This window comes from Spea bombifrons, chromosome 11, assembly GCF_027358695.1.
Source record: "Spea bombifrons isolate aSpeBom1 chromosome 11, aSpeBom1.2.pri, whole genome shotgun sequence".
In the NCBI taxonomy this organism is placed as follows: domain Eukaryota; kingdom Metazoa; phylum Chordata; class Amphibia; order Anura; family Pelobatidae; genus Spea; species Spea bombifrons.
The window spans coordinates 26,760,298-26,773,459 of NC_071097.1; the positions used below are offsets into that span (position 1 = coordinate 26,760,298).

The window sequence follows — 13,162 nt, forward strand, 5'->3', positions numbered from 1 at the left end:
CATAGTTAGGCTGAGAAAAGATGTGCGTCCATCAAGTTCGGCCTTTCCCATATCTGTTTATTTCTTGTTGTTGATCCCATCCTGCAAGGTCCTAACATGCTTGCACTTTGCTTTATGTAGAATACATAAGCGGGCTTTAACATCTTAATGTGACAGCTTATACACTTTATCATGAAGATCTTGCATCTTTTAGTATCATTCTTTGGAATCCTGGCAAACACAGACATGTCAAGATTACCAACTTTATTTTTCCTGCTATTTGCTTGATATCCGTTAACAACTCGGAGATTTGCAGATCATTAAAACTTGTGGCCATGTGGGGGAATTCAGTATCCCTTTCTGCACAATTATTTACAGATGAGAGAAATATAAATGTCTTAATGTCACAGCCTTCTCAAGGAAATTGTGTGTTTGTGTTTCAATTAGGTAAGATGTGAAGCACAAATGAAACAATTAATGTTTATGCTGTTTATGCTGTTTAATTTGCAAGCATACATTGAAGGGTCGTTAAGATGGAATGGAAGCTTGTACTCATATTATCCAAAAGCCATAATATATACAGTATCCACTAACCAGTTGGCTAAATTTACCTGAAGTGGTAGTTTGATACTCTTTAAAAGAAGGCCATGTGTAGTCATAAAAACTAGTGTGGTTTATGTGGTTCAGCTACCACGTCTATATGCATCAAGTCGTTTCAAGTGGGCTGTGACATCGTACATCTGTGTCCTAAATGGTACGAGTAGCTTCAAACTCACACTGGCCTCTCTGATATCGGAGATACTCATTGAGTCTCTGTTTAATGCAATGAAACAACTCTTCCAAAATGTCATCTTGCTTGCATACGAAATGTGGAGACAAGAAAGCTGGTGATATTATACGAAATTATAACCGACTACTTTTGCAACATACTTTTACATCCAGTGTTACATTGATAGCTACGTACCTGTCATCTTAGTTAAAGCTTGTATTAATTGTTGACAACCCGTTGTGTTGATATAATGTCCTGTCTGTTTTATTGTAGTGTAATTTTGTGAGCGGAGGAATGATAAAATGGAGCGGTGTACATCTGTCAAGGACCTGTTTATGTGTGCCCCAGTAACACACTCAAGTATGATATTTTAAGTTAACGTTTTTTAGGATAGTTAATATTCTTCTGCATCTATTTTCATATTAGATTCAACCTTTGGAGTGCTGCATTCACTCACTTAGAATTGTTAATTAAAGATTTTAGCGCGCAAATAAATGTTCCTACTAGCGACACCAGACTTTCTTTATGCCAGTCAAAAGCATACAAATATGTATCATTTTATTTTTGCTTAACAACAAATTAGATCCAGCGATTAACATCCATGTGTTCTGTACACATGCACCAAGATTATGAATCACAGAAAAATAGAATAATCAATGCAAAAGTAGGAGAGAAAAAAAAAGAAAGAAATCCAAACTGTATATATACATACATCATTTAGAAAGATAATAAAAATCACATGCAACACTAACACTAATAAAAGGTAACAATAATAATTTTGAAACCATTTGCTGGGCAAGCGAAACAATCTGGTGTTAAAAATAAAACAAAAAGGTAAACACAGTTTTCAAAATGATTTTTGATCAGTGTAGAAAACAAGCCTACATAAAATACATTTGAAACACAGATAATTGCAATATGCATTCTTATTTAATACATGAAAACAAAAAGTTAGTCACCTAGTGACCAAAATAGCAAACAGATCAGAACAAACATTTTCCAATCACACTTTTTTGAGATTTTTGGAATCCCATGCTTTTGTTGAAATGTAAATCCGCCTCTGTGTGTATGTATATTGCTTAGCATGAGAGGTTAATGTAAGAAAAAAGTGCACTTTTATAATGAACCGCTTAGGTGGAAGTGGGGCTCCTTTATCTATCTATTTATTTATTGATAACTCTCTGGCACTAAAACATTTGAATGGCTAATATATAGTTTAATTATATATTTTTCCCAAATAGCCTTCAAAAAACAATTTTTTTTCCATAATGGAACCACATATCATGTGTGGTTCCTTTATGGTTAACAGAGTAGCATGTAAACATTATTCCCACTCTTCTAGTTATTACTATTCTCTGGGATAAGAGGAAGACCAAATGGGCCAAATTATTTTTATTTGCCGTCACATTCTGTCTCTATTAATCCTATATCGTCTGTCTCTTTTTTTTTTTTCAAGCCTGTCCAATATTTATTTGTAGATTATTCCAAGGTCTTCTTACACATTGTATTATACGTTATACACAACCAGCTCGGTCCTCCTTAATGGAAAAACTTGCTAGTTAAGTGCTAGCCCTTAAAACCTCTATAGTAAATAAAGCCTGTTTCTTCCAGTGGATTCCACAGGGTTTCTGTATGATCACTGGCCATGCTGGCCATGAAATTGATGCAACTGCATTAATGCAACCCCAGTCATTAGAAATTAGGGAGACACGATCAATGATAATATCTGCAGCAGAATCAACAGAAAGTCTTGAAGAACAAATTTAGGGGTTCTATAACAATCTATGTCACTAAACATATACACAAAGGTGTTACAGGTGAAAAAATGCACAGGGTAAATGGGGAAGACTGTTTTTATCTGTCAATAAACACATCCCTGCTATTATTAAACGGAACAAGATAATCTAAAAAATAAATAAATGACTCCTCCACCCACTGCTCAGAGAAGAGAGCCGGGGCATTGTTGTAAGTAGATTACAATAAAAGCCAAATATGCCTTTTGAATAACGAGAGACTACTTTCAGACAGAACATTGTAATTAGTGGGTGTTTCTGAAAATAAATACATAATTTCTGAACCAGTGCCGTAATTTCACTTAAACCAACTAGGTGGCTAGATCCAAGTGGAAGGCTGGCACCCCATAGGCAGCTTTGCTAAGGGGTAATTGCTCTGTTGGGACGTTTAGCATCACTAGTGCACTGTAGTTTTCAATGGGCTAGTTGGGGAGATAAGGAAACGGCCCATTTATACTATTGAGGTTTGTGCAAAGACATCAGATGACAGCACCCTGCACAAAAAGTCAGCAGAGGAGGAAGATCTCTTGGGTATCGGGGCCACTGGAGACACTCCCCTAGGTCAAGGGACCTAAGTAAATAGATTCCTGTGCTATATATTGACTGAATTACTTTTCTTTATAAGGCAATGGAACCACATTCATGCAAAATAGACCCAGGTCTAAATAAATTTAAGAGAAGGGAAGAATAACTATAATGTAGGGCCTGCGCCTCTAAATCTGGTTAAAGGGGCAGCTATTGATTGACCTTGAGCTCATACTAGCATATTTTTTCATTAACTGCAAACAGTGAACAAATATAATTTTCACACCAGTTAATCAGAGTCACTTTACATTAAGCTGCATGTTTCAAAATATTTTAGTGCATATGTTGAGAATATCTATCTATCTATCTGCCTATCTGCCTATTGTGGGAAGCCTTTCATCCCACTGCATTAACTTTGGTGCATACAATTTTCTTGCATAATTAACTTTGGGAAAGGAGAACTGGTGTCACAAATGTTACCAGGACACATTCAATTTATCAAAACTATCTTGTGCTTGTTTGACATTTTTTTGTTCCGCTAGGGGGCGCTTGTGTATTTGGTCGGTTTCTCCAATTTGAAAATTAAAACAGAAAAAAGTTTATGATAGTGTGGTATGTCAAATGGACTTTTGGCATAAAAAAGGTGTATATGCACTCACACTTTAAATGGGATGATCAAGCCTTATATATAAATCCTCCACGGTCCACGTGTGGAGTATATGTAAAAAGAAACAGAGAAAATAAAAAACACAATGGTGTGGTATCTTAACAGTGTTCTGACACGCCAGAACAGGTGTACACTTACAGTTAGTAACTGATGTGTCTGGCTTCTAGCTCCCGTCCTTACATCCAATCGGACATTTACCTTTTATTTGTATTTTCGGTACTTTTAAAATTTATTTTATTATTTTTTAAAAAAACGTGATAGGTATATCCTATACACGTAGTGTATTTTATGGAATAGGGCACCTGCCCAGAATAAATTTATTTCCTTATACTTACCTGGTGGACCAATTTTATGTACAAAGCTGCATGTACCAACACGGGATCAGGAAGCATTGAGGAAACTAAACTGCTAGAAGCCAGACACATCAGTTACTAACTGTAAGTGTACACCTGTTCTGGCGTGTCAGAACACTGTTAAGATACCACACCATTGTGTTTTTTATTTTCTCTGTTTCTTTTTACATATACTCCACACGTGGACCGTGGAGGATTTATATATAAGGCTTGATCATCCCATTTAAAGTGTGAGTGCATATACACCTTTTTTATGCCAAAAGTCCATTTGACATACCACACTATCATAAACTTTTTTCTGTTTTAATTTTCAAATTGGAGAAACCGACCAAATACACAAGCGCCCCCTAGCGGAACAAAATTATCTTTCTAACACCAGGAGAGTGTTATTACGGGTTTAGCAGCTGTGTATCCGGTTCAAAAAAGAGAAAGGGAAGTATTCTTTCTATTATTTCTTCTTGTACACACTTTTTGACACTGGTTCTTCACAAACGCTTGTTTGACATTTGACAGCCATTAAATATAGGTCTAGCGATACTATATAACCAAACATATAAGACCAAAAGTTTCTGCATAAACAGGGCTGGGGCATGGATTTTTGACACCTAAACAAAACCTTGTTTGGCTACCCCTTGGCTTTGCCCTTTGTATTCCGCCATTGGGGTAGGAATATGGGATACACATATTTCCTACCATTAGCACACACGCCTGCCCATAAGCATGCATTCCTGTCCATACACATGTACGTTCACGATTGCCCCTTACACCTGCCCTTGCAGCCACACACTTTCTTGCCCTAACATACACTCTCAAAACGCAACTCTCTCCCCTTTTTAATTTCTTCCCAATATCTCATTATCTCTTTCTGCCATCTACCCTTTCTGCACATGTCTCCCTTTTCTCATTGCCCCCTTTATCTCTCCCCTTCTCTTTTATCCTCCTCTAGCTCATTAGCTCTCCCTTTTCTCTTTATAGCTCACCTTTCTTGTTATCTCTCCCCTTATTTTTATCTCTCTATTTTCTCCCCCTCTTCTGTTTCTTTTTATCTCTCCTGGTTATCATTCCTCCTCTTTATCCTTATGTCAGTCATTTTATCTCTCCTCTTATTATTATTATTATCTTTTATTTATATAGCGCCAACAGTTTACGCAGTGCTTAATACAATACATATATTCAAGCGGTATGACAAGAATTGACAAACTAAGCCAAATCGATACATTAGGTGGATCTATCAATCTCCTTGTTATCTTCTGTTTCTGCTGGGCATCGAAAGGGTCTAACTAGAACCACCCATGTGCAGAAAGGTCTCCAACTGTGTTTTATGGGAGTTCTATAATGTGGTGTATGGGGATTATGGCAAACTGCAGTACACAGTTGATTTAAAGTTATTCTAAAATCGGATTCAAACACAAGGCTCTCATTAAAAGTAATCTGGTACTCTGTTGTAATTTTTGCTTGGCACTTGAGAGTAAATTAAACAGCTGGCAGCGCTCCATGTAGCTTGAGCTTAAGGTTTGTAGTTAGACAATATAATTATGTGATCAGCAGAGCTTGGCTAAAGGACATCTTGGGCCATCCGCTGTAAAAAGCTCTGTCCATATTAGTGAAATTTCTAGCTGTGCACACAAAGAAATGTGACAGATAATTATGAATCTGTAACGATATATGTAGCAATATCCAGATTGAATACATTTATTTGTACTTATTGGCCACAAAGCTGCAGATTCCTTCCATACATTTTTGTTTAACCTTTTCTGTGCCAGAAGGCATTGTGAGAGTCTGCCTTACTCTGCAGCCACCCACATGACATTACACTTCTATTCCACATGTTTCAAAGTCTTACCGCGGCCTGCATCATCTTTTCTTCTAAGGTATGCAAACATGTTATATCACCAACCAAGTATGTTGTGTCTGTGTAACAGAATATTTTGGCTCTTTATAAAAATATAAATAAATAAAAGGAAAACCATTTTCAGCCCTCCCAGTGAAAATATATAAAATACCTATAATGAAATATAGTACATTATTTTTATATATTAATAAATTATTCCAGAGTAGAGCCTGAGTCAGTAAATCCATGTTTATTCACAAAAATATATTACAATGGGGAACGATTAATAATGTCTCCATGGAGATTATTTAGTTAAAAAATATATTTCCAGACTTTTAATAGCAAATCAGCTGCTAAGACAACAATTAAAGTGTTTAAATATGCATCATTATGCAATACTAGTTGGTCACATTTCAACTTGCCTACAGTAAAAATAATCACTCAATGTCCAGTTCAAGCTCATTTTTAAATAGATAAAAGTACTGGCAACGTTAGTAATCTTAAAATAGCTTTATTGTCACAAAGTATATTGAAGATTTTACTGTTTTTTTGGTGAAAAGTTATCCTAATGAGGTTTGGTATTTACACTGCTTCTAATTTATTTGGTTCTGATTATGCATCTTCCATGTCATTCACTGTTCTATAGTAAATTGGTTATCACTCATGGCAAAATGCACCTTTTTCCTTCTTTCATAATTGCTACTATCAGCATTTTAGACACATAGACGGCAGATAAGAACCTGGCCCATCTAGTCAATTTTTTTATATTTCATAGCATTTACCCTCAGGGTTTGTTTAACACGCTAGTTGCCGTTTAACACGGATAATACTACACATGCCACATTCTGTACAAAAAGTTATTCTGGTGCAAGGATTCAGAAGTGCCCCCTCCCCCATGTAATGATTCACTCAGCCAGGGCCAGCCCTACCATGGAGCAGAGTGGGGCAATTGCTCCAAGCGCCTTTTTTTTAAGCGGAAGAGAGAGAGGGCGCTGAGTGGTTTTCGCTTACCAAGTTGTCAGTATCCGCTCGGTGCCCCTCTTGCTCCTCTGCGAGCCCTCTAGCTCGGTCCTGGTGCCGGCTTGTAATGCTGAGCACCAGAAGATGACATAATTTCCGGCGCTCAGCAGTAAAGCAGCGCGCACCGTGGCAGAGCAGGGAGACTCGCCGCAGGACTGCTGCAAAGTAAGTGATGTACAAAGGGGGGGGGGTAGGTTAGATAATAGGGAGGGAGGGAGGGAGGGAGAGGAAGGGTAGATAATGACCGGCGGCAGCATTATGTCTTGGGCCGGCCCTGCACTCAGCATAAACATTTTGTTGGCTGATTTGGTAATAAAACCCCTTTTTAACACTTTTCCCATGATGCTCAGTTAACAACCTTGTTTCCAAAGCATCATGGGAAGTATACAGTAGTTCTACAGCAAATAATGTGCCACCTGTCACCCAGCCCTTGTACTGTGCAAAGGTCTGGGCATCTAACACTTTAATACGAATTCCTATGTCTGGATGGTTTCATCTTGCAAATAAATTACACCAAAAATCAGAACAAATAGCATTACAACATGGCTACTAAAGGACGGATTTGGAAAAACATTCTATTATATGTAATAAAAGCCAAACAGAAATCATACTACATTTAAATGCTTGTAAAAGCGTGTTGAAAAGTGATTAAAAAACTGTACAAGTTATATCTTCTGGTATTTAATTTTTTTTTCAATATTTATGACATAAAAAGCAAACAACAAATAGAAATTTGTATAGTCTCTGAAAATGTATGGCATTGTAATATACATCTTATGTTGTAAATAAATAAATATATACATTACTATACATAGGTCTGCTTCCCATCATGATTGGTATTTTCTGTCTTTATACAACACGGAAATGCTGCTGTGTTTAACAATTTAAGAAGAAGCACATAGCACGTTGTAATTTGGTAGTAGAGGAGAATACAAAATAAGCTTTTTTTCAAAACCAAGACGCATTAACTTACAAATATATTCTGAATATTACATGATTACACATATGAATCATTTTTTTTACGACTAAGCCCTTTACTTGAAATTTGCATAATCTGAAAATATGTCAATGAAGTCTTGTACCACTTTGTAGCAGAATTCATACTGTTCCTGGAAAAATGCAAAAGTAAAAAAAGTTAACAATATAAAAAGCAATGTAATAAATGCTAATAAATGCTGTTTTAATGGCTCGTATAATACAAAAAAGAATAGGCAATTAAGTAAATATAAACTAGACAGGGCTTCCTTTAATAGAATCGGTTGTATACTCTGAAGATGGAGGCCCCAGGTGACCCCTGGACAAGTGTCCAGCTTTTTAATATTATATTCCACACCTTGAATATAATAATGTACAGCCTGGTTTTTTTTTTAGAAAGCATTTCAACTGTGAGAGAATCTGCTCTGCAGCCTATTTTCATGAGCCAGGTCAGGGTCTCTCATCTTATAAAAAGTACACTTCTCTACTAGACTTTTTGGCTGGTCTTCTGCCTTCTCCTTTGTTTCGCATAGATCTGTTGTTTGAGTATAGATAAGGCCGGCAAAAACATTGCTAGGAATAGCTATCTTATGAAGCATATTGTCGCTTAAAGTATTTGGTCTTTTTCGATAACAAATTATTTAATTAGATCTGGAAATTGCTAATTTAGATTTAATAATTTCAATATTGTTTCATGCAATTGTGTTATTTGTGGCAAATGATGAATGGTTTGCATGTTTATACATCATTATACAGGCAACATTATTACAAAGAAGAAAAAAAGTGAATGGATGTTGCAATATTTTTGTTAATTTGCTAATGTTTAGTCAGTTTATAAATAATATACAACTTCATCTACACACCACAAAATAAGTAGAGGCAGGGAAGATTTTATATCTGAGATAATTAAGCATTTGCTTCAAGGCTCTTTAAAATGTAAATGTGCTGCTCCCTGAACCCTGCATGAGTACAATCAAACATTTGCTTTATTTGCCCAAAACATAGTAGTAACTCCTTTGTCCCTACACAACTAAGTAACGCCACTGTGGGCCTCATTACTGATTTTCACCCGGTACATAATTTATTCTGCTCCTTTGTCGGACGCTGATTCTGTCCTGGTATTCACCCACCAACCCCATCACTGTTTTGGAAAGAGGGTTTTCTAAGTGCCTTCCAGCGGTATTCAAAATAGAATACAAAATGTGTCAAATAACTTAATGGGAAAGAATAATCATTCAATTACAGATGATCCCTATGAGGTGAGAACTGAGGAACGAGACGGTACTCTGGAGTACCGTCTCATCTGAGAATTGGAGAACTGCAGAGGGTTAAATAAAAGGAGATGGTGTGAGGTAGACAATAATGCCCCGTCTCTTACCAGAGTTTGCACCATATGAGGCCTCTGCATGCGTAAACTTTTCACAGTTTGGAAAACATCAAGAAGCCCTTCGGCTTTCACTCGCTCCAAGATATTGCTGAGGGCAATGAATGTTCCTGTTCTGCCAGCACCAGCACTGCAGAAGAATATCAAAGACATTGTTAATAATGAAAACTGGTAAAAGTCTACAATAAAGAGAACCCAAGGCCAACAGCTCAATTTGTCTACTGGGACACCTTTGTTGACCTTTTTGGTATTACATTGCCTCTATACGACGTGCGTGAGGAGGAGTTTCAGGCACATACAAAACATAATCTTGCCAGACTGATGTTCACGAACAATCAGTCAGCCATGGTCTTCACGTGTAAAATAGCAATGACTGATTTCATGTTATTTATATAATGCCAAAGACATACTGGGGCTCATTGGTGGAGATATGGTCCTCATAACATACAGAAGAGTTTGATAGATCAGTTTCTACAGCTTTACTTCGATTATGACCCCATTCATGATTGTGTTACATAATGAAAACTCTGATAATTCTAAAAAAGCAGAAACTTGGTGACAGGTGAGTAGTCATAAAAATCACAAGCAGTAGATGCTGACCTGCAATGCACGACGATAGGATGATTTCCTGTTTGTTGTTGCTGTTTCTGGACGGCTGCAATCAAGTCAATCATTCCTTTCCCTTCCACGGGAATCCCTATTTCGGGCCAGCCATGAAAATGAAATTGCCGAACCAAACTGGTAATTTTTTCCTGAAATTAATATTTTTTTTCAAAATCAAATAATGTTCTTGAAGATGGCACATTTTGGAAGGTAGTGTACTGATGAAGCATGGATTATGTTTAACATTCAGGCATTATTGCGTTCTGCTTATTAAACAATCTGTTATAATCATAAACATATAAATTATATTTAAACAAATTATCCGTACAAAGAATTTTAATACAATTATATAAAGAATAAAGATTTTTGTATAAATTGTAAGAAAACATAAATTAAAAAAAATTGATTCCTCGAAAGCGAGGTGGACCTAGATGTTTGTTAGCCCCAAGTACTCCTATTGCCCTTATCCTAGCCACATCAGCTATATGTATCCCCTTGATAATAAATACATATACATATAAACTTAGTGTGTGTTGCAAGGAAAAAGCAAATGGATTACCTGGCTACATGTAACTATGAAGTCTCTCACACTTATTGTGTCTACAATACGGTCACTTTTAATTTCTATGCTGATTTCTCCATATGTTACCGAACCCTCCGAAGGCCAGTACTGACAGCATTTTTCCTGTTAAAAAAGAAAAAAAATTGCTTTATACAATTTCTCGCTTCATCCATATGCAACCATTCTCAAAGTATATATATATTGAAAACCAACTAATCCATTATTTCATTAAGATTTAAAGTATGTACCAGTAATCATATAGCAATCCACAATCTAAAGAATGATCCACTGTGTTGTTAGCTTAGAAGAATATAATTTTATATTTACACAATATTGATAAAACCTGAATTTATTTTTAAGGTAGATTTCTCTATTTTATATTATGTTGTTCATATCCAAAAAAGATTTCTATTCTACATTCTGAATAATGGCACTTATAAGTAACTACACAAAAGCAATTTATTGTTGCAGAAACTGAATTTTTATTTCAGCTAAAAATCCTGATTGCATTTAAAAGGCTACGTTGCACTCAGCATAGCGCTTGTTTGCAGTCCCAAAGCTGCTACACCGGCCTGGACTGGTCATCAGGTAAATTGGGCAAATGCTCTTTTACTTTACTGTGATAGACCTTCTGTGACATTTATTGTAACGACTTTAATCCCCAGTCTGGGCCTGCTGCCATACCTCAACTCCTACTTATGCAAACAAATCAATTTTAGGGGGAAATTGGGAAATCCTGCAGCGCATAGCAGCACCCACCAGCGCAAATTAATTTTAAGTGTTGAGGCACATCAGAGACATGGGGAGAGGACCCGCAAAGGATGTGTTTATTTTACATTAGAATTTTCTATATGTACCTGCTCTCTTTCTTGCAGCTCTGTGAGTATGACAATTGTGTGAGACTTCCATTCCCACACCATTCTCCAGAAATCTTCCACGGTGTGTGGCAAAGGTCCTTGAGTGGCAATAAAATAGTCTTTTTGTCGATAGCCCTTAAAAATAAATAAATATGATGTCTCTCTTGTGCATTCTGTATGAATTACAAAGCAACCACGTCCGTATGATGTGTGAGTAGCTTTTCATAGTGACACCAAAGTAAGATGGCTACCCTTGGCCATCATGATTTCACGTTCCATGTTCACATGTTGATTTTCTTAACCTCATGTTTGTCAGTAAGCATAATTGTTTCGATATTGGATCAAGTTTTTAATGTTTAGCTCATCGAAACAAATGGCAGCCTATGGCAGAGACAGCATTATCTAATCCATACCCAAACCACTTTAAATATAGCCCGAGGTCTGCAAGTTTTGAATATTGAAATAGTCATGTACCTTTATCTTAATACTTACATCAATAAATGAAGCATTGATATAATCTGTGTATTCTTCTCCTCTCTTCATTGAAAGAATAACTCTGTTGAAGTCATCTGAAAATAAAAGTTTATTTTGTAACTACTTAGCAGAATGATAACTCTCCATGAAGCGATAGAATAACGTTGGATACTCACATGGGATAATCTGAATCACCCTGGCTTTCTTCATGTTGGCTGGCAAATTCCCTGTTCTCATGTTCTCCTTCATTATCCGAACATTTGTTAATTTCTGATAATAGAGAAAAGGCAAAACAACCTTGAAAACGTCTTTCTTGTCTCAGGCATCCTTAATTTCCTCTGCCATGTTTCAGTATTGGACAGACATGCAGCTGAACATGTAGTTAAACTATACTGTAAAAAGAATAGCATTCGGGACACAAATGGCAGTTCCCATAATTCAATTCATAACGCAGCTTTCAAAGTATTGCTTTTCATGCCTAATGCAACTATTTACCAAATGATAAAAAAAATACTAGATTTAACAGTTAACCCCTTAAGGACAACAGGTTGTCCTTTAACCCATTAATGACAATGCATTGTGAGCCTGTACATGTACGGGCATTGTCGTGAAGGGGTTAAAAAGTATACCATTTGTGTAATGTTGATAAATGAAAAGAAAGTAGTTTTGAGTAGTAACTTTTTGATGACATGATAATTCCTTTTTTCAGGAAGCTGACATTTTGCTCAGCTATAAACTGTTTGTCATTGCCATGATTTGTCTTTTTGCGTTTGCCAGCATCTTTCTTTTTTGTCCCATGCTGTCTGCTGTCTCTGTCTGTGTCCCTGTGTCTTATTTGTGTCCCTCAGAAGTGTTTCATTACTTACTTTAAATTCTTGTTCAAGCCCGATTTTTTCAAAATGTGGCGCTGGGCTGTAGAGAGTTTGGAGATGCTTTTCCAAAGAGGCCACATCAAGTTCTGTGTCGCCATAGAGGTAGTACTCCAATAAGGCTTGATAAATGAATGAATACTGCATCTAAAATGAAAAAAAAGGTTTGCAAATGCATATTCATGTAAATAAACCATCTGTATAATACTTAAAAACACAAGGTTCTCCTGCTGATAATGTACGAAAAGATTATTTTCTTATCGGACCAGCAGCTTTGTGCTTTGGCTTATTGTCCTGCGATGTGTGCTCTTTATTGGCAGTGTATATTTGTTTCTTTCATTACTATTAATGAGCTAGCAGATAAAACCCACTATTTTTATCAAGAGAGCTTGCCAGATTCTAAGGATATAGTCCCTGCGTAACGCTTATTTAGAACACAGTGAATTGTTGTAATAGAAACCAATGCTAATTTTGTGTTTCCATATTGAATTACATATATGT

The 13,162-nt window shown here is 36.4% G+C and overlaps 1 protein-coding gene across 1 annotated transcript in view; it reads right to left on the reverse strand.

Annotated features, from left to right (window-relative positions):
• Positions 1-7,602: 7,602 nt before the first annotated feature.
• The window catches only part of PTPRE (protein tyrosine phosphatase receptor type E), a 49,924-nt gene continuing 44,364 nt past the window's right edge, over positions 7,603-13,162 (reverse strand). Inside the window, exons 13-20 of the mRNA XM_053450081.1 lie at positions 12,659-12,808; positions 11,969-12,062; positions 11,811-11,887; positions 11,319-11,453; positions 10,459-10,584; positions 9,897-10,048; positions 9,291-9,426; positions 7,603-8,046 (exon numbers count right to left, since the gene is read on the reverse strand). Coding sequence (XP_053306056.1) covers positions 7,972-8,046; positions 9,291-9,426; positions 9,897-10,048; positions 10,459-10,584; positions 11,319-11,453; positions 11,811-11,887; positions 11,969-12,062; positions 12,659-12,808 — 945 coding nt within the window. The 3' untranslated portion in view covers positions 7,603-7,971. The remainder of the gene's footprint in view (positions 8,047-9,290; positions 9,427-9,896; positions 10,049-10,458; positions 10,585-11,318; positions 11,454-11,810; positions 11,888-11,968; positions 12,063-12,658; positions 12,809-13,162) is intronic.